The 22,328-nt window shown below is 60.3% G+C and overlaps 4 protein-coding genes across 7 annotated transcripts; 1 reads left to right on the top strand and 3 right to left on the bottom strand.

Annotated features, from left to right (window-relative positions):
* On the bottom strand, positions 1–5,932 carry CD320 (CD320 molecule). 2 transcript variants are annotated; one of them, XM_074928243.1, is made up of 5 exons: positions 4,283–5,932; positions 3,915–4,124; positions 2,809–2,886; positions 2,335–2,483; positions 1–1,874 (listed from the first exon to the last, which is right to left on the bottom strand). In XM_074928243.1, the coding sequence occupies exons 1-5, from the start codon at positions 4,692–4,694 to the stop codon at positions 1,860–1,862; spliced, it is 864 nt and encodes a 287-aa protein (XP_074784344.1). In that variant the 5' UTR covers positions 4,695–5,932; the 3' UTR covers positions 1–1,859. The 2 variants fall into 2 exon arrangements, with proteins under 2 accessions (XP_074784344.1, XP_074784345.1); XM_074928244.1 differs by lacking the exon at positions 2,335–2,483.
* Positions 5,933–6,023: 91 nt separating this feature from the next.
* NDUFA7 (NADH:ubiquinone oxidoreductase subunit A7) lies at positions 6,024–7,107 on the bottom strand. The gene is made up of 4 exons (XM_074928245.1): positions 7,000–7,107; positions 6,801–6,850; positions 6,559–6,708; positions 6,024–6,277 (listed from the first exon to the last, which is right to left on the bottom strand). Exons 1-4 carry the CDS (start codon positions 7,048–7,050, stop codon positions 6,181–6,183), a joined length of 348 nt encoding a protein of 115 aa, XP_074784346.1. The 5' UTR covers positions 7,051–7,107; the 3' UTR covers positions 6,024–6,180.
* Positions 7,108–7,111: 4 nt separating this feature from the next.
* RPS28 (ribosomal protein S28) lies at positions 7,112–7,739 on the top strand. Its single transcript, XM_074928246.1, has 3 exons — positions 7,112–7,218; positions 7,297–7,344; positions 7,417–7,739. The coding sequence occupies exons 1-3, from the start codon at positions 7,180–7,182 to the stop codon at positions 7,537–7,539; spliced, it is 210 nt and encodes a 69-aa protein (XP_074784347.1). The 5' UTR covers positions 7,112–7,179; the 3' UTR covers positions 7,540–7,739.
* Positions 7,740–7,840: 101 nt separating this feature from the next.
* Positions 7,841–21,315, bottom strand: KANK3 (KN motif and ankyrin repeat domains 3). Of its 3 annotated transcripts, XR_012635255.1 has the most exons (12): positions 21,182–21,315; positions 16,265–16,339; positions 14,263–15,972; positions 13,921–14,020; positions 13,565–13,774; positions 12,962–13,049; positions 12,372–12,591; positions 11,902–12,044; positions 11,461–11,661; positions 11,288–11,386; positions 9,288–9,387; positions 7,841–9,171 (listed from the first exon to the last, which is right to left on the bottom strand). XR_012635255.1 is itself a non-coding variant. In XM_074928242.1 (11 exons), exons 2-11 carry the CDS (start codon positions 16,299–16,301, stop codon positions 10,944–10,946), a joined length of 2,862 nt encoding a protein of 953 aa, XP_074784343.1. In that variant the 5' UTR covers positions 16,302–16,339; positions 21,182–21,315; the 3' UTR covers positions 9,404–10,943. The 3 variants fall into 3 exon arrangements, 2 of the variants coding, with proteins under 2 accessions (XP_074784343.1, XP_074784342.1); XM_074928242.1 differs by lacking the exons at positions 7,841–9,171; positions 9,288–9,387 and adding an exon at positions 9,404–10,997; XM_074928241.1 differs by lacking the exons at positions 7,841–9,171; positions 9,288–9,387 and adding an exon at positions 9,404–11,000.
* Positions 21,316–22,328: the final 1,013 nt, after the last annotated feature.

A 22,328-nucleotide genomic window follows, 5' to 3' on the forward strand; every position in this document is an offset into this window, starting at 1 on the left:
TTAGTTTCAAGTTCTTTATTCTCGCGCGTTGTTCTCCAACACCTAGCTCCGCTTGTCCCTATGGAAACAGAAGCAAGATTGTGTGCTCCCTTGCAATGACCTCTTGGCACTAAAACCGGTGGCACTGGAAGAACTCAGCACCTCACACCACGTGGAGAAGTTTCTCCTGTGGGGTAGAGCAGCACACTCACAGTGTCCAGGAGTAAAAGACTCCTGCTCCAAGGCTGATGACTGGTGTCTGCTTGGCAAGCCAAGTTCTCACCTTTAAGGCACAGAGATCAGCAGCCAAGGCAGCAGCTTTCTATCTTTTGTGCACTTAGTGAACACTTGTGCAAGGAGTCTGTGGCCAACACTGAACTAGAGGCCCTGGTCAGTAATGTCCTCCCCAGCTGCCAGTTCTGAAGAGTGTACAGCACTGAACTGCTCAGAAGAGCTACATGTGTCGCAGTGCACACAGGGTTTGATCCCAGACACGAGTTATTTAAAGCTGAGAGAAAAAAAAAAAGCCACACACTTAAAACCTCGTAGAAACACAGAATGGTTTGGGTTGAAAGGGACCTTAAAGACTATCCAGTCCCACCCCCTGTCAAGGCAGGGACACCTTCCACTAGCCCAGGTTGCCCAAAGCCCCGTCCAGCCTGACCTTGAACCGTTCCAGGGAGGAGGCAGCCACAGCTTCTCTGGGCAACCTCTGCCAGGGCCTCACCCCCCTCACAGGGAGGAATTTCTTCCTAGTATCTAATCTAAATCTGCCCTCTTTCAGTTTAAAACCGTTACTCCTTGCCCTGTCACCAAGAGGCCTTGGTATAAAGTCCCTCTCCACCTTTCTTACATGCCCCCTCTATATATTGCAAAGTCTCCCCAGAGCTTTCTCTTCTCCAGAGATTGCCCCAACCAAGGTGCAGGACCTCACACTTGTCCTTATTGAACATCATGAGGTTCACCTGAGCCCACTCCTCCAGCGTGAAGGTCCCCCTGGGTGGCATCCCCTCCCCCCCAAGGGAATCAACCGCACCGCCCAGCTCGGTGTCACCCCCAAACTTGCTGAGGGTGCACTCGATCCCACTATAAGGCCACTGATGAAGATACTGAACAGCACCGGTCCCAGTACAGACCCTTGAGGGACACCACTCATGGCAGAACAGTTTTAAGGACGACACCATTAACGGTGTTAGAGAAGCAACATGCAGAGCTCACTGCTTTCCACAGAGCAGTTCTGCAAAGGGCAGAGGCCCTCGCCTGAAGGGAGGGTGCTGAGACGCCGCTTGCCCCCCGCTGTCAGCGCAGCAAAGCCAGAGCAGACAGGAAGCTTTTCAACCTTCACCCCTGCAGTTGACCTGTCAGTCAAAGCTTCCTGTACACTGGACCGAGCAGCATCAAAGCACTAGAGCCAACATGGAGTGTATGTCTGGTCTGTGCAGAGCCAGTGAGCTCCTACTGAACCGCATGGAAAAGCCCCTATTCCCTGACAAAATCCAGGGGGAAAAATGGGGTAGGTGAAAAAAGTATCTTGGCTGGAAGTGGAAGAAAACAGTTGAATAGCACCTAGAACCTGTCATTGCATGGAGAATAAAACCTTTGGGTCCAAGGCCACACTGGTGAGAATCAGCATTAACAACCCCTGGAGGTAAGAACAATGAAGACATTTCTACCACCTTTGTGAGGGGTGATTTCACAGCAGCAGAGAAGGCCTTGTGCTATCTCCAGAGCCAAAGCAGTCCCACAATCTAACACCCATTTCCACGGGGAGCATCCTTTTGTTATTCCAGTGTAACAACCCAGATCGGAGAGCTTATGTCCAATTCAGTCAGTCTCTGTGGTGAGCAGGAGGGAGACCAGGCTACTCCCATCTTATCACCTCATGGCAAAGATCCCTGTTACAAGAACAGAAAAACACCCAGTTATTGACAGTCCTTTGAGCAAAAACCTGGTTTGACTTCAGTTTGTGCAGAGTGGAGGAAAACAACCCACACCAGCAGATGAGTATGTTAGCATGAGTGCTCAGTGTCCTTAGCAGCAGAGGAAGGACAGAGACCAGCACATCACTATCAGAAGAAGCCAGTATCTCCTCAGGTTAGGCTGTGCAACGACCCCTGCAGCCATGCAAGAGCCTTCAAGCCTGACTGTGAGGAAGGAAGGTAAGGGGAGAGTTCTGGTAAGGGGAGAGTTCCACTGCTTCAGGGCAGACTGAAATCCCAAGCATGTGGCTGACCAGCAGCAAGAACAGCTGGGAAAAACTATGCCCAGAGGGGAAAGCTCTAGAGGGTAGAAACACAGGATAAGAAAGCATTTCTCTCTCATGCATATGGAGCACATGGGGTACAAGAAACTTACCCTTCCAAGAAATGAGCCTATCTGGCTCTTATCAGGCATCAGCTGTTCCCTGGATGCATTTTCAAGACTGAAGATGTCAGATCTGCTTTTTGCTTTGGACAGGCCCCACACAGCAAGAGAACCCACAGCTACAAGGATGCTCAGGAGCGCTAGAGAGTGCACAAGCACAGTCTGGACATTAGTACTGGGCTCTGCCGCTCAACTGCATTAGCCAACAGCTAGAGAGCAGCAGCTTCCCTCAAGGACAAGGGACAGAGAGAGGAGGTGAGTTAGTGCCAGATTGCATGGAACGGCCTTTCCAAGGACATAGCATGCCTGAGTCAGAGGAATGATTAAGCTGTGGTTAAGGCCTCCCCTAGCCCTCCCAGCCCAGCAAAAGTAGCTACCAATACAGGTCTAGAATTAACTCCATCAGGATGCTCAATTTATAGCTGAAGCCAGGACCAAGACCAGAGTGGTCTGAGTCTCACATACCTGCAATAATCAAGATCCACACACGGCCTTGACTGCTCGATGGCACAGAGCCCCCAGGCACAGGCGTAGCTGAAGCCTCTGTGAGGAAGCAGCAAGAAGTGCATCAGGCTTCCAACTCACCTTACGGCCAGCATTCAAAGCAGTCTCGAATCCAAATCCGGCTGCATTCCCAGTTCACCTCAAGAGCAACAACAGGCCTTTTTCAATTTAAGCAAAACCTTATCTGCCATTACTGTGACTAGCCCGCATCAGAGGAAAAAAACAGTCCTACTGGAAATGCATAAAAGCGAAAGCTGGGAAATTTCCCAGCTGTAGCTGCAGCACTCTAACCTCTCCTCGTGGCACTTGCAAGCCCCAGGTACAATCAGCACACAGCTCATCTCCCCCCCTACCAAGTGAACTGGCACAGGCATCAAATCCACATACAGTCTCTCACGCCTGCAGTAATACCCCTCCTCTCCACATCCACCCCGCTTCAGCTCCTAGACGCCACAGAAACCCCTGGGGTCAGGGAAGCCGGAACAGCACTTTGAAGCACCTCAGACAGCCAGCAGTTCTGTGACAAAGGAAGCTCCAGAGCATCTCGGAGCAAAGCAGCAGACAGAGTCCTGGGGATGCAGACACACCCTTCAGTGTGACAGATACCGGCGTCTGCTGCTCTGATCCTGCCCGCACGGCCCAGAAGTGCTTCCCCCTCCCTTTTCCCTTCGGCGTGCCCATTCCCTAGAGATCAGAGGAGCTCGGAAGGGTGAACAGAGACTCCAGTGACACTGGCTGGTTGGGAGGAAGCCGCCAGAATTGCATGTTCTGGAAGAAGGTACTTCAAAGGTACTTCCCGAGGGAGCCCTGCGGTGTTTAAACGCCGTCTCCACAGGAGGAAGGGTAGGGCCGACCCTACAGCACTTCCTCTGCCCAAAGTAATCTGCGATGGTGATAACCGCCTCGGAGAGGCCAGAAACGGCGGAGGTTAAACGCTTTGATCTGGTGTATCATCCTGAGCGCGGCCGCCGCCAGCCGGGGCTCTGGCGCCGCGTCCCGCCGGCTCAGCCCGCCGCTCCCCGCACCCCCGCCCCTCCCGGCCGAGCGAAAGGGCCGCAGGCCCGTACCTGCGCTGCCGGTGGGCAGCACCGCCGAGCTCCACGGCGGGGTCACCCAAGCGCCGTCAGAACTCGGCTCCGGCGGGTGCAGCATCCCGCAGCCCAACTCGTCCCGCTCGTCGTCGCAGTCGGGGTGCCCATCGCAGCGCCACTCCAAGGGGAAGCACGGGGTGCCGGGCTCGCACTGGAACTGCCTCGGGGGGCAACCGGGCAGGGAGGCTGCGGGGGGCGGGCGGGGGGTGAGGAGGCGCCGGAACCCCGACACCGGCCCGGGGACCCGCGCGGAGGGGAGCCAGCCAATGAGAGCGAAGGGCGTGTGCGGGGAGCCAATAGGCACCACGGAGCAGCGGCGCGGCCGGGCCCGCCCCCCCACTCACCGTTCTCTGACGGAGGCGGCGGCGGCAGCAGCAGCACCGGGAGCGGCAGCAGCAGCAGCAGCACCGGGAGCGGCAGCACCAGCACCGGGAGCGGCCCCGGCAGCCGCGCCATACCGCGTGCCCCAGCCGAAGGACGCGCCGCCGCCGCCCCCCCCATAAAGCCGGCCGCGCTCGGGTAGGGCGCATGCGCACGGGCCTGAGCTCCACCAATGGGACGCCCGGCGGGGCGGGGCGCAGGCGCGTGCCCTTGAGGAGGCCCCGCCCCCGGCCCCGCCGGTGAGGGCGGGGGGGAGCGATGGCCGCGGCCTGGGGGGGCGGGGCTCCGCGGGGAACAGGCCCCGCCCGCGGCGGGGTGAAGGGGGGCTGCTACAAGTGTTCTTGAAATTGCTAATGTACCTGCAGAATAAGGCATTTAGTTTTATTGTTAGACATCACTTGTGTTTTACCAGCTTTTATTTTTTTTTCCTGTATTTTACTGTAATGCGTATAATTTAATTTATACTTTCTCCTGGCTACCCTCTGCGGTCATTACCCACTTATAAGATGTTTTGAAACCTTTAACTCCTTGCCTAGTAAAGACAGACCTTGGACAGTCTGAAAAAAAACTCCCCGAGTACATCCCCAATAGCAGGAACCTAAAGGAAACAAGTGTTTAAGAAGACGCCAGTGTGAAGAGAAATGCTGAAAGTTGGTCTAAACGAACCTGCTTGGAACAAACAGGAGCTGAAGGAGCGGTGAGGTCGCTCTGTGACCAGAGATGGACACAGGAAACCTGAAGTTCACTGAGGGACGGTGTGAGAAAGGCTGTGGGGACCCCTAAGGAGGGGAGAAGACCCTCACTCTATTTTTACAACGCATGCTCAGACTATGTAAATGAATTCTAAACCACCATTAGCATAACACTTCTTTTGCTAAGAAATTTAATGCATTATGTATGTTGTGTATATTAGTTTTGTGAGTGCAGCACTGGTGGTGGAGTGATCCCCAGCGCTGCAAAACAGAATCCCTGCTGAACAGTTGTACTCAATCCTGACTGTGAAGCTCTTTGTTTCAGGGGCCGCCTCACCCCCACCCCACCCGTCGCAGGAGGGCAGCCCTGCTCAGGCAAGGTGGTTCCTCGGAGGGAGCCTTCCCCGCTCACGTCAGCACCGCCGAGCTGAGCTGCACCTGCATCCCTACCTGCTTCTCTCTGCAGCTCTTTAAGCCTTTTCCTTGAGGCAGTGGGATAAACCTGCCGCGGGCATACGACAGGATCAGCACAACTACATCGACACTTCTCCAGCACCATCCAACAGCACCGGGGAATGGGCACAATCTCCAGCGTTCACTAAAAAACCTGAAAAATCATCAGCGTAGCTCCCAGGTAACACAAGGTCACCACAGTGTGAGCCCAGGTGACCTACTGTCATGAGGGAGGGACTGGACTAGACTGCTTAGCATCTGAAAAGTGTGTAGCGGCAGCAGGGCAGCCTGACTGGGATACTGGGCACTTGTAGTAAGAGTACCAGAGGCTACTTAACTCATGTGTCTTCCTGCAAAATCAGAGCATCGGGGCGTTTTTGGCGAGGGTGTGTTTCATTCAGGTCTGTCCTTAAGCAGCGTCTCAGCTGTCACTTAAAAATCCGCTCAGCCTCAGCTCAAATGCCTGTACTATGTTTCTTTCCCTCAAGGAAATCCTACAGCCAAAACAATATTAAAGAGTAATTTGGATAATTCAAATAGAGCAGACAGAACGAGGGAAGTAATTACAGCTTTAATACATTTATTAGTCATGCATCAGCAGCTAGGACAAGTTCTGTGCAGCATCACTGTAGCAAAATCCACTGCAGGGCTCCTCATTACAGTGCTGCTTTGTAACAAATTGTGACCTGCACATCCAGCCTCCTCATATTTATTTCTCACAAATAAGGCTGGTCTTTTGAAATTTCCCACTTCTTAAGCACTGGTCCTGGTGTCACCGGTTTCTTCTCAGCTGTTGTCCCTTCAGAGCCTGAACTGGGGAAAAGAAAGGAAGAGAAAGAGGCTTTAGTAACAGTGTGAGCATCAGAGTCAGATTTAATCATGAGAGGTTTTATTACTGCTAGAGCGGTTTGTTAAGTCAACTCCCAGCCACCTCACTTATTCAAGAGATACAGACACAAAGAATTCATCCGGCATTCTTCTACCAACCTGTGAAATCCAATTACTGGAACAGTTCTGCGTTTCTGGCCTAAACCAAGGCTTAAACCCGGCTCAAACTCGAACCAACGCTGCAGGACAGACCAGGTCAGACCTACCCGCCAGCTTGAGCCCCCGCAGGGAGGGTTTTGTGCGCCGTCACAACCACGATAGGCGGGAAAGACTCTCGGCGTCCATCCCGGCTGCAGTAATAATTATCGGCGAACTTGTGACTGGGGCCCACCGGGAGCCGAGGCGGCGGTTGGCTTCTAGACAAGAGAACGGTTCCGCAATATCAGCGTCTGCCGCCGAGCCTCAGCGCTCGCACCGAGCCCCACAGCCCAGCCCGCCCTGCCGGCACCTCTTGGATATCTCCGTGTAGCGCAGCGAGAGTTTGGCCTGGAGGTCTCGCTGCAAGGCAAAGCGAGAGCGTCTCACACGACGCCGGGCGCTGCGCTCCCCGCGGGCCGCTGCCCTGCGCCGCCGGCGCAGGGCAGCGGCCCGCGGGGAGCGCAGCGCCCGGTCCCTTTGGCGGTGCTGGGGGCCAAAACCACCCTTACCCCCGCCATGAAGTTACGGAAGCGCTGGATGAGGCGAGTGGCCGTCGCCATCTTGGTCGCCGCTGTGGTGAAGGACAGGGAGGGGCCGGGCGCGCGCGGGGCACGCTGGGTCTCGCGAGACTTGGCGCTATAGAAAATGGCGCCGCGTGGCCACGCCCCCTTCCCTCTTCCGGAGCCGCCATGGACACGAGCCGCGTGCAGCCCATCAAGCTGGCCAGGGTGGGGACACCGGCACCGGGGCTCGGCGGGAGGGAGTAAAACCGGGACCGGGGCTGACCCTTTGCTCTGTCCCCGCAGGTGACAAAGGTGCTGGGCCGGACCGGCTCGCAGGGACAGTGCACGCAGGTGAGGGGTCGGGCCTGGGCGCGGAGCGGTGCGGCCGGGCCTGGGCCTGTCTGACGCCGTGTGGCCCCGCAGGTGCGTGTGGAGTTCATGGATGACACGAGCCGCTCCATCATCCGCAACGTGAAGGGGCCGGTGCGCGAAGGCGACGTCCTCACCCTGCTCGAATCCGAACGCGAGGCCCGGCGGCTGCGCTGAGCCCGGGGCCGCCGCGCCGCGGAGCGATCGGCCATGGCGCGGCCTCCCTGCGCTCCCGGAGCCCGCCGTGGCGGAACCGGCGCGGCCCCCGCTGCTCTGGGCCAGGCGGGGGAGCCGCGCGGCGTCCCCTCGGCCAGACATCGGCTGCGGGTGGGGAGGAGCGTGGCGGTGTGTTCCTGCAATAAAGGGTTTTTCTAGTAGTCCCTTGCCTGGGTCTCACTGAATGTGTGAGCCGTCTGTTTTTTCTCAGTACTTAAGGTATTTGCCTTTCGTTGTTGGGTTCAGCCGAAGGACAAAACAACACCCGGCTTATTACTGGGGATACACATAATGCCTTTATAATATGCCTGTGTTCTTGCGTTTTTATTAACCTGTCACCACAGAAGTAATTCCGTTTTGATTACAGCAACCTTATCCCGACCCTTCTGGTAAGCATTTTTCTGTATGTAGTCCGTAGAGTGGTGCTACTAAACTTCCTGCACTTTTGTAGAATTTAATTACAATTTGAAAGTCAATCTTTGTACCAGCTTGCAAAGCAACAGCTTGCTGCTTCTGTCTTTCAGTCCCCAGTAAGATATTCTATAAATACACCTACTTGCTGTCTTCCCTGGCAGTCATCCACAGAGAGTGAGTGCTTGTCTCTCCCCCCTTACAGGAGTTAGTAAATCAGTTTCACTTATTTTCTTTCCCAGCTTTCCCTTCCACCATACAGCCAGGTAGAAATATTTATTGGGTTTGGCTATTATAAAAAGTAAGGCTGAAAGGATAAGGAATGAGCCTGAAGGCTGTCACTGTTCAAGGACTGGTTTTTAAGTACTGGTATTTCCACCTGGTAACACAGTGATAGTGGTTTGTGGTGTGTTTGAACCGAGCTGGGTCTCCAGCTCCTGATCCTGTGGTCTCTGATGTCCTGTACTTGATTAAGGCACCTCAGTGGCAGGTTGGATTGAGGGTTTGAGTATCTTAAAGCTGAGAGCCCTTCTGGAATAGATGTTCAAGTTGCTGAATTTAGGCAGGTAGTGAGGATTGCTGTTAGATCTTGTGTTGAGTGTTGGTGGGGTTTTTTATCCTCCTGTGGGTGTCGGTTGTGCCCTGCTCAGCTGATGGGTGGCCTGAGGTGATTTTGTGCTCTGGAGAAAGCCCTTGTCAGTATGGACTCATGCTGTTGCTTTATCTAGTTCTTGATTCTTTGGTGGCGTTCCACAGCATCAGGTGAGTCCACACTCCCCTGATTTGTGTGACACAGCAGAGCTCTTGGGAACTAGCAAGTTCAAGAAGTCCACCTCAGAATTTATTTCTCTGCTTTGTTCCCTGCACAGCTTTAGCAGTGACCAGGGAGCGTTTGCTCTGGTGGCTGCCAGCTCTGGCTGTGCTGAGTGACTGAAACAGGAGGCATCAGCTGTGAGTTGGTGGCCAGAGATAAACTTGTAGTTCGGGTGGCTCAGAACAGCTGTAGCCCTTCCCGAATATCCCTGTGGGGTCAGCGTGGCCCTCGGCCATGTGAGGAGGGAGGTTGACTTCACATCCCCACTCTGTCTGCTGATTGCCCTTTAATAATGCACCTCAGTATCAGAGCACAGGGTGAACCAAGGGCGGTGAAGGGCTATGTCTGGTCCCAGCATCCGCTTGGTCCTGTGAAGCAAAACATGCCAGAACTCACTGTGGTACCCGACTGGGCCAGTTCAGCTGGAAGAAAACCAGCAGCCAGTTCATAAACTTGCAGGGAATGAATGGAAATGTGCAAACACCTGCTCAGGGCGAGGGCTGTGCCGGGCTGTCCCTCTGCTGAAGCTGTTCTGGGGGTTTTATCTTGAGCCAGACAAGGAGGCAGGAGACTGCTGATGGTCACTGTAATATTTCAAAATAATTTTACTTTAAATTTTATTTATATCTTAAAATAAGCATCGCTATTAAAATATCAGTAAACAAACCTGTGAGACCAAAGCAGTGAGTACGGAGTACATACAGAGTAGTGTACTAGAGTGGCTGTGAGCGTCGTGTATTAACTTCAGTGCAAAGCTGAAACAGGCCCGCTGCGAGCGCAGCAGCATGTTGCCCAGAACAAGTTTCTTGGGGAGCATTTCCCAGCTTGCAGTATGGCTCAGACCAGGCCTGGGGAGGGGGGGCAAGAGTGACGGTGGGGGAGGCTGGGCCAAGGAGCAGAAACGGGCTGTGACACACGTTACCTCTGTGAAGTATTCAGCATGGAGCTGGCTTCACATGCAAAAGCCTTTTACTTTCCTTCCAGTCCTCGGTCCTTACCTTCTCTGTTCCCACCCTGCCTAGCGCACACACACTCACACAGACACACACACATCTGACATACGTGTCCATCTCCACAGGCCCTAGGTGCTCTCTGAGCTCTTCTTGCTGCTTTTTTTTTTTCCTGGAGCTATTCTCAGCTGCTCTCTTCCCCTTTGGGAAGGAAAGTGGGCAGAGAGGGACGTGGGTTGTGGGCTCCAGCTGCCTTCACAGTCAGTGGCTCTGAGACTGTTTTAAGATGGGAAATATTTAGGAGGCAATTGCTGTCTTTCCCCTGGGAGAAGGTCCCTGCTCCCTGTGTGGGTATTGGCTGAGCAGTCTCAGACCCTCAATGTGTTCATGGCTCTTAGCCCCCTTCTGTCAGCTTGGCTGCAGCCCTGAGTGTCCAGAAGTTTTGCTCACATTGACCAAATCAGATCACTGAGTGATTTCACGTTGAACTCTATCCTTTGACTAATATAATTTTTTTTGCTTTGTGTGCATGTGCTAGAAAAAAATTCAGCTATCAACTAGGAAACGAAATGCCAGAAAAGAAGGGCAAGTATTTCAGTCTGGAAGTGCTGCCAGCCTGCATCTGAGGCAGCATTAACCAGGTGGTTCGTGTCCCCTCTTCTGTCACTGGGCAGGACTCTCCTGCTGAGCACTGTAGCACCACACAGCACCACAGGCTCCAGGAGCTGACGCTTGCCCTCCTGCAGCCCCGCTCCCCGCCTCCACTGCTTTCTCAGAGCTGCCAGGCCTTGGCTGAGAGAGCAGAAATCAGGTGCTGTTTCTGCTGGGTTTGTTTTCTGCTGTTCAGTGAGTTAACAACTTGCAGAGGGCTCCAAGGTGGTGCAGCTCATGGCGGGGAGCAGTGCTGATGGGGCCGGCTTCCACTCGCAGCCTTCCCCACCCTGAGGTCACTTGATGCTTGGCTCCTCTGTCACTTGGTGGAGCAAGGTGGCCGAGCACAGGCTGCTTCCAGCAGTGGAGACGGGCGAGTGAGGCCCAGGGATGGTGCCTGCTCTATTGACAGGAGGATTGAAGCATCTGCAGCTGCAGAGAGTGATTCAGCACACAAAGGAGTGGCAGGCAAGGGGACATGAATTACAGCTGGGTGCTGATGGTGGCCAGCTGGCCCCTAGCTGGATCCCAAGGTCACTCTAATTTGGTTCCTTTGGGCTCCCAGGGCTCTTCGTGGCTGTCAGTGGTGTCCCCTGCTGCAGAGAGAGCAGAGCCATGACATGTAACCAGAGACCCCTCCAGTGACTCCTGATCATGGCCAGCCAGGCTCGTTCCCCGCTTCTAAAGAAGCACCGAGCGTGTGGCACCTGGGATGCTCCGCTCTCGGCCCTGCAGACGCTTCCTGGGGAGCTTCATCTGCCTCACAGCCCTGTGCCCTCCCCACAGGGCCACCTGCCCACTGTGCCAGTGGCACGGTGCCACCCCCTTGGCCCTTGTGTGGGACAGGGCAGGTGGCAGGAGCTGGGGGGGCTGCAGTACTCACGGGCAGCTGTGCCTTTGTGCCGTTGAGGTGGGCGTAGAGGAGCACAGCGATGTTGCTGTGGCCAGCCTCCAGCGCGATGGCGACGGCGTTGTTACCATCCTAAATAGGGAGGGAGAGCACTTGGGAAGAAGTCTGGGGACAGGACATGGGGCGGGCAAGTGGCAAAGGCTTACGCTGTCCACGATGGAGATGTTGCAGGTGGGCTGAGCCAGCAGCAGCTTCACCGTCTCCACACGGCCGTGCTCGCAGGCACACATCAGTGCGGTCGAGCCCTCCTCGTCCTGCAGGTTCACGTCGGCTCCGCAGGCAAGCAGGGCTTCCACCATCTCCTGCCGGCCGTGGCTGACGGCCAGCATCAGTGCTGTCTGGCCAGCCTGCAACGCAGGGGACGCTGCCAGGCTGCTCCTGCCCCGGCCGTGCCACCCCAGTGAGCAAGCGAGGGACCGCTGCCATCCCCAGTGCCCACACGGTCTCTGAGGAGCCCTCCCCACATACTGGCCCCTCCAGCTTTTGGAGCCACAGTCCAGCTCTTGGAGGAGCTGAGTGTGGCCCTGGCAGCTGCTTGCCGGTGGGGGGAGAGGGTCAGGACGTGGTAGTCCCCAGCCCACACCAACCTGGCTGGCCTTGGCATTGACGTTGCCCATGCTGAAGAGCCTCCTGACCACGTTCATGTCATCCTCCTGCTCAACGGCCGCCAGCGCTGCCAGCATGAGAGCTGTGTACCCAGCTTTGTTCTGGTGGTCCACGTTACAGACCTCTGGGGGGATGGGCAGAGCAGGGGGCCTCAGGGTGCTGCAGGGCTCGTGGGAGGCACGGACCGAGCCACGCGCCTGGCTCCTGTGAGCCATCCCACAGCCTCACGGGCACACACCTGCTGATGGGTCCCCCCATCAAATCTGGGCTCCCCAAGGGCTGGGGTGGCTGCCCAACCCCCCCCACCTATGCCTAGACACAGCCCAGGGCAGCTCTCCCTGCCCCTCTGCTGCCGGTACCTTCTCCCCATGCCTGGCATGGCCAGGACGTGACCCGGGGTACAGAGTGGGATGGTGGCAGAGGGATGTTTCTATGGGTGGGGGGCACTGACCCGTGTCCAGCAGCAGCTGCACGATGTGGAAGTTGGAGTGGGAGACGCTGTAGTGCAGGGCTGTGTTGCCGTTCCCATCTGCCAGGTTCACCACATGGGCTAGGAGAGCCGGTGAGACCTCGGCAAAGGCCAGGAGGTGGTTGGCAACCACGTCGGGGATGGACGACTTCTGGCTGGACAGACGGAACCACTCCTGCAGGACCAGGCTGCTGCTGGTGAGCTGCGGGCAGTGAGTGGGGCTGAGCAGGAGGGTCACGGCTCCCCCCACCCCGCCAAGGCTCTGCAGGGCCCCACACCCCTGCTGCCTCTCAGCACCTCCCTCCCCCACGGCTGGCGTGGAGCAGAAACCCTGCTCCAGAGGGGATGGGGCGAAGGCAGGACCCTGAAACCCCAAAACCATGCTGGGATGGCCCCAAGATGAGTCCACACAGGTTTTGGGGGTATCTGGGACAAAGCCTGCAGCAATGGGCTGTGTTTTGGGGGAGGGTGTTAAACTGGGCTTTGCTGGCCCATCTCTGGGGAGGGCCAGCGCCAGGGGAAGAGCCCGGCAGGGGCTGGGTGAGCTGTCCCACCCGCAGCACCCCACTCACCACATCTTTGCTCTTGGTGGCACTGGGGTGGCCCAGATGGGTCTTGACGATGAGGCAGGCCTCCCGCATCCTTGGGCTCAGCTCGAACCTGGGGAGAGCAGAGGGCGTCTGTGGGGCTGCATCACCCCACCAAAACTGTGCCAGCAAGGGGCACCCCGAGGCCCCTGCAGAGGTTTTGCTCCTCTCCACAGTGCCTGCAAGCCTCCACGCGCTCCCCATGGTGCAACGTCCAGGCTGGTGGTTGCACCCTGGCAGCTTCAGCCTCTGCAAACCCTGGCTGAACCAAGCCTTATACGGACATGCTCAGGCATATTTATCCATTTTTAGGCTAAATTTTTTCTTTTGTTGAAAAATGCCATTAAGGGCTGTTGGTGGTTTTGTCCCCCTCCAAACTATCTTCTCCACCAAAGAGGCATCTGGGACCTTGGGCTCATCCTTTCCTTAGCAGACCCAAGAAGCTGGAAGGATTTTTTTTCCTGCCAAATGGTTTCTGCAGGAGCTGAAGATGTTTTTCCCATCGGCTGCACTCTAGTCGGCAGGGCCAGTGCCAGCCCGTGGCTCTCAGCTGTGCAGGGTGAGGAAGCCTTCCCCACTGGCACTTACTTCTCCTTCACCTCGGGTGGCTCCGGCAGGGTCACGCTGGCCCCCTCATGCTCTTGTCCCGGCTCATGCTCGCCCTCCCCAGCCTCCTCGTCTGAGGTTTCGGTGTCCCCCTGCTCCTCGCTGTCAGAGCTGTCGGGCGAAACCTTCTCGGAGGAGCTGTCTCCTTCCTCCTCCTCGTCCTCCTCCTCCTCACTGGATGTGCTCTCATACCTGCACAGAGGGAGGATGCTCAGTGGCAACACGGCACCTGGCAGGTCCCCTCCAGGCACCCCCACTGCCACTGCTCCCAGCCCAGGGCAGGGATGCTGGGGGCTGGGGCTGGCCCAGGGGGGTGGCAGGAGCCCCTCAGCACGTACTCCCCGTTCAGCACGCCCACAAACTGCAAGCTCTTCTTGCTGCCCTCAGCCTCTCTCCGGGGGGGACCGTCCCGCTTCTTCATGATGGACTTCAGGGCTCCTGGGGGTAGAGAGATGGGTGTCAGGGGCCAGAGAGCAGGAACCTCCCCCTGGCGCTGTCTGGGCACCCCAAACCCGCCAGACCCCAGTGCAGGCACGAGAGGGACACGGGCAGAGCACAGGCAGCTGCTGTCACACAGGTAGTGTTGGCCCTGCAGGTGCTGTCCCCATCAGGGCCACGCTCTCCCTTTCCCCTGGAACGTCCCAACCCAGACCCTGGTGTCACCTCCGGCGCTGACTCACTGGCTGCAGGGCTTGGGGCAGCTCCACCATCCCGTGCTGGGGATGGGTCCTGGCTGCTCTGTGTCACCTCTGGCGTGGCTGCTCCAGGGACCAAGCTGCCCTGGCACATCCCCCCCATTTCTCCTGCATCCTCCGCCGAGGGGCTGCTCGGGGCATGGCCGGCACCGGGCTCTGTCTCCTCGCCCGCCGGGACGGTGCTGCCCACATCAGTTTGGCTGCCTTTGTCTTCGCACCTGGCAGCCGAATCGGGTCCGACCGCCACATCCCGCCCGTCGGGGCGGCAGCCCACTCCGACACAGGCCGTCGTCGGGCAGCACTCCACGCCTGCCTCTGCCATCTCCGGGGGGTCACCGGCTGCCCGGCTCTGTGTGGCCACGGCCGCCTCCACCAGCGCCTCGGCCACCTGCGGCTTGGCCGTCACCTCCTTGTCCACCCACCCGCGGGGCCGGCGGGCGCACACTTCCAGCCGCAGCTCCTCCAGCTCCCGCGTGGCCTCCCGCAGGTGCCCCTCCATCAGGGCGATCACCTCCTTCTGGTGCCCCACTGTCTGCTGCAGCAGCCCCAGCTCATGCTCCGTCTCGCTTGCCAGCCCCAGGGAGGACTCCAGCACCCAGACAGCTGCATCCCTGCACTCCCTGGCTCTGCCTGGCATGTCACTGGCCTCCTGCTGTGACCGGTAGTAGAAGACAGCATCGGTCATGGCCCGGTCCTCGCCCACTGCCACGGAGCGGCACGGCCTCTCGGTGGCTCTGGGACTCCTGCCTGGCCAAGCCCTGACACCCCGCTCCGGCACGGACAGCTTCTCCGTCAGCTTCCTCAGCTCCGCGATCTTGCTCACTCGGCCCTTTGTTGGCTCCGCTTCGCTCTCCGGCCCCACTCGGGGCGGTTCCTCGCTCCCTGCCACCGCCTCGGAGCCAGGGGGGTGCCCGAAAGCCTCGCCAGACTCCGACAGCTTCTCCATCAGCTTCGCCTTCTCCCTCTTCAGCTCACAGATCTGTGTCTCCAGGAGGGGGATGGTTTTCACCTGCTCCTCCAGGTCCCGGAGCTGTCGCAGGGCTGCGGCCATCTGCTCCCGCACGTGCTGCAGCGGGGCCGCGCTGAGCCCCGCCGCCGGCGTGCTGCGCCCCGAGCTGCCGGGGCTCGCCCGTCCCCAGCCCACCTGGCCCTCAGCACCCACCGGCACCCAGGGGTGCGGCTGACTCTGGGTGCCCACCGGGCCACCGCGGGAGAGACCACCCATCTCCTGCAAACGGCCCTGCTCCTGCTCCAGCCGCCTGCTCGTCTCCAGCAAGGTTGTCTCCACCCGTGGGTTTCGCACGAGGCACTTGCGGGTGGGAGGTGGGAGCAGCCGCACTGGCGGCGGTGGCGAGACAGGGTGGGAGGTTGGCTTGCTCGGGGACTCCAGGGGTGCCCGGCCGTGCGGGGACAGCAGCAGTGCGGTCCTGCCCTCCTCGCTGGCCGTGGAGGCGAGGGACTCGGTGGAGGTCCAGGCGCTGGCGTGGCTGCTGGGGCTGCGCAGGGTGCTGGGCGGCTGCCGGGCCCCTTTGGCCCTGCGAGGAAGAGGCACTTTCTTGAGCGTTTGGCCACTTTCGATGTCATCAACGTATTTCAGGAAATCCAGGTCCAGCAGGAAGCCGTAGGGGGTTTCCACTGAATATGAGCTCTTCTCCCCATTGTCCTGGTCCCGGTATAAGAACGGGCCCCCGAGATCTGCAAGAGAAGCAGGGACAGTGAGGCAGGGACCTGGTCAAACAGGAAGGCTTTTCCAACTGGGTTATACTGGGATTTGCCACCTGCAGCCCCCCTCCCGGCCATGACACTGCTGGCAGTGGGCCCAGCGGATGGCCTGTCCCTGGCACCCTTGGGTGTCACAGGGCACCTGCTCTGTGCCAGGGTCGGTGCTGGGGTGAGGAAACCCACTGAGATGGGACAGCTCAGCCCTGCCACTCCCCTCACACTCTTTCTGCTGTCCCTGCCTGGTGACAACCTCTGGTCCCTTTACCTGGGAGGTTCTGGTTCAGGGGTGCCGGCTGAGCCATCTTCTCCCTGGGGTGCTGCTGACCAGGCGATCATCAACCTGCAACAACAACGAGGCCACGTCCACTGAAACCCAGCAAACCGGGGCCTGGTGAGCCCCACACGGCCACAGGCCACTGCCCCCTGCCCAGGGAGCACCCCGCAGCCACCCCCTGCTATCCATCAGGCTCCCCTCGCCTCCCTCCAGCCCTGGTGCCACAGGCCTGAAGCTGGAGCTGGCGGCTGGGCAGGCAAGTGCGGCGCTGCCTGCGGGGCCGGGGATTGTTTGTACATTTAAGGAATGTTTCGCAGCCTGGGCTGGGACCGCTGCGGCAGCGGTGCTGCCAGCTCTGAGGGTGCAGAGTCATGAGTCAGAGCTCGGCCACACGGGAGGAGTGGGCTGGGAAAAAAAAAAAAAAAAAAGAGGCTGCAGCCTTTATGGGTTCAATTCTCAGCAGAGATATTTGCTTTGGATAAAGGGAATCAATGCTTTTGCAAAGCCACGGGACCGCAGGCAGCTGCCAGCACCCATCAGTCGCTGGGTGTGATGAGCATCCTTGGCGCCCAGGGTTGAGCAGGGCTGGGGTGCCCTGCGCTGCCCATCCCTGCCTCAGGGGGGATGGTGACCCCAGGAGGGACCCAAATGCTTTTCCCTGTCGCTAATGCAGGATAAGGCATGGTGAGAGGTGGAGGGGAATGAAATGGGAGCCTGGTTTTCCCAGGATCCAGGCACGGGCACACTGGAGGAGAGCCAGCGGGATGCGGCTGTGGTCCAGGGGTGACCTCAGGGCTGGGGGTGCTGCCAGCTGTGAGCATTCAGCTGGGACCTGCCACAACATCTGGCAGCATCTGGGTGCTGGGGCCCAGGTGGGAAATGCTCCTGGTGGGACCAGGATGGGGGCAAACAGCACCCCGGGAGCACCCACTGCCATCACATGGCATCACCCTCCATGGACCGCGGGGTCCCTGCGTGGTGGGGACATAGTGGCCCTGCCCACGGGGCGCAGGTGGCCCCGGGGCTGTGCAGCTGTCGGAGGGCAAAGCATTTGGCACCGGGCTATTTTCGGAAGAAAGCAGGGGAGGAGGCATGCCGCAGAGGAGAGGCAGCTCAGACACAGCCCTAAGGGAAGCTGAGGCTCAGTGCTGCCCAGAGAAGAGCGTGGGATGCAGCCTTGGTTGTGGAGAACCCCCCGCACCCATCCCCAGATCCCCAGCCCGTGACAGCCGGAGGATACAGACTGTTCTAGCAGAGGTGCTGTGGCCACCGCTGTCACACAGCCCCGCTCGGAGACGACGTGACAGCCTGGCCACCCCCGCTGCCCACCACGATGCCGCCCGCCGCTCCCCAGCCCCAGCCCCAGCAGTTGCTGGCCCATGGCTTGCCCTGACCATTCAACTGCCCAAGCTGGAGGAGCAGCCACGGCGCAGGCAGCGCTGGACCAGGCCCAGGCTGGGCACCCAGGCGATGGGGCAGCCCCCCCCATCCCCAGTGCAGTGGGTCAGGGGGTTGAGCCCAGCCGGGCACAGATGAGACACTCCCCACCAGTCACCGGGATGGGTCCTGGGGCTCTCCCACTCCTCTCCCAACCCACCCACAGCTGAGGCACATCCCAACTTCCACCTCCTTTGCGATCATTCCAGCTTTATGCCGGCACCCCTTCTGCATCCCTTGGGAACATCCCAGCCCCATGCTGACACCCCACCATTCCCCTGCCACCGGCTTCGTGTCTAAAAGGGTCTGTGCATCCCCCACCTCATCTAATTCCTCTCGCCCCGGGAAGCAGCCGGCTTCCTCCTCTGCACGGCCCTCACTGCAGGTAATTAAACAGCACCAGGGCCAGGACAAACTTCCCGCCGAGCTCTGCACACACCGTAAATCAAACGGGAGGAAGAGGGAGAGCAACAGGAGCCAGAGCCAGCGGGTGCATTTCCTCGAGGGAAGTGGCCGGCAGCTCCCTTCCGCCGCCCGGCCGGGTATTGTCCTGCCTGGGGCTGTGCCAAGAAAAGCCACCTCCGCTCGTCCCCCTGGCACCTCGTCCTGCCCCTTCAGCCAATGCCAGCGCCTGCTGTCGTGTGTGACTGCGCCCCCAAAGCCGGAGAAGATTCTCCCACAGCTCCACTGCAGCTCTCGGCACCCATTACTTTTGGTCCAACAGGATGGGCTACACCCAGGGCAGCAGCTTCTGCCTTCACTCAGCTCTGAAACAAAGGGCCAGGCCAGACCTGCAGGCTCTTAACCACATGCTAATTGCGCTGGGGACCCCGCGATGTGCCAACCTCCATAGGATCCCCATGACGTGCAAACTGCCCCTGGGCTGCCAGTGGCGAGTGGCAGGCTGGATTTGAGCCGGCAAGGACGAGCAATGGAGGCAGACGGCCCTGGCACAGCAGCGGCGAGAGGGTTAAGTCCCCGCACCCACGGCCCAGCCACTGCCGGCACCTGCTGAGCCTGATCGCACAAAGCCAGCCTTGTCCCCAGCCAGCTGCCATCACCGTGGCACCGGTTCAAAGAGAAGCCGCCCTCCACCTGGACTGAAGTCCCGACGGGGAAGACCGTGTCGGCCACTTCAGTGGCAAAGGCTGATTTTCAGCAACTTCAGCCACTCCCCTGAGCACCGGAGCTTGGTGCTGCCGGGGCTGGGCACAGGGACCCCTGGGTGCCAGAGGCAGGGGAACCCCACACAATCTCTGCTTCCTTCAGAAGACATGAAAGAGTTCCTAGCCCTGGTATTTCTACAGAAAACCAAGATGGTACAAAATGAAGTGCTGCTGGGGAGGCTCACCGCAAGAGGAGGATGTGCAGGACCCAGTCGTCCCCACGGAGCCAGGGCTACCTGGGCTCACACCTCTATTTCCCCCTCTTGCTGTCATACGGACACCAACACAGGAAACTTGGGGCCAAAACTGGAGCTGCTCTGCTCAATTACAGTAAAAAACCTTGTCAGGGATGGGGCAGCCTGGGCACCTCGGCACAGCTCAGGTACTGTCCAGAACCCAGGCTGCGGCCCCCACCAGCACCCTGGGCCCCCCAGCCTTGTGGTTCATAGGGCGATCCCCACTCTGGGTCCCCAGGACACCAGGTTGGCAGGGGACTGACCTGGGGGAGCTGTTTTTAAAGCTCTGGACTCCTTTGGGCCCTTTCCCTTGTCAGGGGCATGAGTGGGGCTCGGCCATGCACTGCTGTGCAGCCCAAGCCACTCCAACGGCATGGCCGGGGCTGGACAGGGAGGGCTCTCCCCAGCTCTCCTCCCGAGCCAGAATACTGAGGTCATGAGGAATGTGAGAAGAACAGAGTCCAGAGCAGCCCTGGCCAGCACGACTTGATTTATCTCGGCCAGGCACGCTTCCCTCGAAGCTGTGTGCAGGCGATAAGCCCCGAAACTCAGGGCTGAGGCTGTTCCAAAATTAAAGGGAAACCACTGAGCAAGCACACGGCTTCCTCGGCTGCCAGCGACCTGCTGGGATTCGGGCTCCTCGCACGGAGCCACCCGTCACGGTGCCCGTCACCTGCGGCACCGCTCGCTGGTGCTGCAGGCTGGGTGCGGACAGGAGGTATCCAGGGCTCATCCCGGCCACCCGACCCAGCCCCATCCCTGTCCCCGGGGCTGTACGGGATGGCCCGTGCTCCGTGTCACCTGCTGTCCCCGCGCCCGCTCGCCCAGGCCGCCTTGGCCCTGTCGTCCAGGCTGGGGCTGCTCCCGGAGGAGCCGGATGCCGTGCGGGTGGGTGTGCCGGGGCTGACCCAGCCAGGGAAAGGGAAACGCTTCGATCTTCTCAACAGCCTAATTTCAGGGTTGGGCTGTTATTTCTGGAGTTGTCGTCACTGTCGGCCTGGTTGGTTGGGAGGCCGTGGGGGCTGCTCAAGCTCTGCACCCACTCCAGCACCTCGGGGACCTCCCCGAGCTCACACAACACCTGGACAACAGGCGCACGGTCCGTACGCAGACGGACTCACACGGGGAGCAGCTCCAGGTGCCCCATCACACCCCTGTAGCCCTACAGGGCTCCTGTATCTCCACTAGAAAACATCTACCACTTGTCCTGCACCCTCGCCAGAGCTGCCCCCCAACACTTTCCACAAACACCTCCCCGATTCCCTCGGGGCTGGTGACAACACACCGAGTTGGTGACAAGCCCCGATGGCCTGGGATCGCCCTGCTGCCGGGAGGTGCTCGGGGATGAAATAGTTAAATTCACACCCAGGGCGCACAGGCACTGTCGCCGGGCACAGCCCCGGGTTCCCCATGTGCGTGCAGGGAGCAGCCCGAACCCCGCAGCACTCCATGTGCCCTCCAGCACCCCGGAGGGGCCTGCAGCAGCCCCGGGTGCCCTGCCACAAGCCCAGCCCTGCGGGTGTCCAGCACCCCGGGGTGCCCACAGCACCCCAACCCTCTAGGTCCCCAGTACCCCAGGAAGCCTGAACACCCCCAGCCCTGTCCTGTATCCTTGGGTGCTCCACAGCACCCCCAACACCTCGGGGAGCCCACCGGCACCCCCACCCTTGCAGGTCCCCAGCGCCCCGGGGAGCCCCCGCACGTTGGGGTGCTCGCCCCCAGCCCAGGAGACCCCCCGGGGGACTCCCTGCGGCCGCCAGCCGGGATGGGCGGCCCAGCCCGGCCCCGACGGCCCGGAGCCGCCGGCCCCGGCCCCGGCCCCTCCCCAGCACTCCCGGGGCCGCCCGGGCGGAGCCCCCCGAGACGGGAGATGCCGGGGCCGCCCCACCCCGCCGCGGTGGCGGCCGCGGGGGGCTCCGGAGCGGCCCCTCAGCGGGCCCCGGGCGGCGGCGAGACACCGCCACCGGGACGAGCCCCCGCCCCGCCGCCGGAGCCGCTCCCGGGGCCGGAGCCGCCGCTGCCGGCCGGACCTCGCCGTCCCGTCCCGTCCCGCCCCCGCCGCCCCTCACCTTCCCGGCCGGGCGTCTGGGCTGCAGCCGGGCCCCAGCGCGGGGCCGCCGTCCCGGGCCCGGCGGCTCTGGGCTGCACCGCGGCGCCGGGCAGCGCTGCCCCCGCAGCCCCGGGCCGAGGGCGGGCCGGCGGCGGGGCCGGGCGGGAGCGGGCCGGGGCGGGGCGGGGCGGGCGGGGATCGCCCCCGGGCCCCGGCCGGGATGGGCACCGCCCCCGGGCCGCTCACCCCCGACGGGATCCCCGCTCAGCTCCGGCACGGAGGTCCCACCGCCCGCCTCTCCTCGGGGAGGGCGCGTCCCTGTTCCCGTGCCCGCCCGGGGTGGGATATCCCCGGTCCCGGTCACCTGGGGGGAAAGGGGGGGGGGCCCTGCCCCGGGGGTCCCCTGTCCTGGTGACCTGGGGAAGGGTGTCCCTTGTCCCAGTGCGTCCAGGAAGGGAGGTGGCCCCTGCCCCAGTCACCCCAGGGATGGGGGTGCCCTGCCCTGGTTACCCCCGAGGATGGGGATGGCCCTGCCCTGCCCATCTCGGGGAGGGTCACCTTGGAGCAAGGGGGGTCCCCCTGCCTATGTCACCCCAGTGTTGGGGTGTCCCCTGCCCCGAGCTCAGCACCGCTGCTGGCCAGGGCCCTGCGGGTGGCTGGGGTCCAGCTCCCTGTCCCTCTGTCCCCTCCCAGCACCGCTGCCCCCCCGGCCTGCCTGGCCCCCGTGGCCCCTCGTCCCACCCACGGCTGGGAGCCCTGTGCCGCTCACCCTGGCTGGGCTCCCCGGGCCTGGCCCCGCTGGGTTTTTGGCAGCCCTCCCTTGTCCCAGCAGCAGGCTGTTTGTCTCCTTTTCTTGCCAGCTTTCTTCCCCTCCTGCTTCACACGCCGGCCGCTCAGGGGCCGAGTTCTGGGCCATCCTCCATCCCACAGGGACCCCTGGCAGTTTCACACCTTAAAGCTTGCCCTCGCTAACTGCTCCAACCCCCTTCAATACTGAAACCCTCAGCAAGGAGTTTTGCTTCTTTTTCTTTCCTTTTCAGCTGCTGAACCTCCCCCGGGTATTTTTCCATGGCTGACTCTTCTGTAACGCTACTCACGGGAAGAGCAGGAGAAACAAGATGTGCTTCCCAGTGTCCCGCCCAGCTGCTGGCTGGCAGCTTGGGGAC

Source organism: Athene noctua, chromosome 27 (genome assembly GCF_965140245.1).
Source record: "Athene noctua chromosome 27, bAthNoc1.hap1.1, whole genome shotgun sequence".
In the NCBI taxonomy this organism is placed as follows: domain Eukaryota; kingdom Metazoa; phylum Chordata; class Aves; order Strigiformes; family Strigidae; genus Athene; species Athene noctua.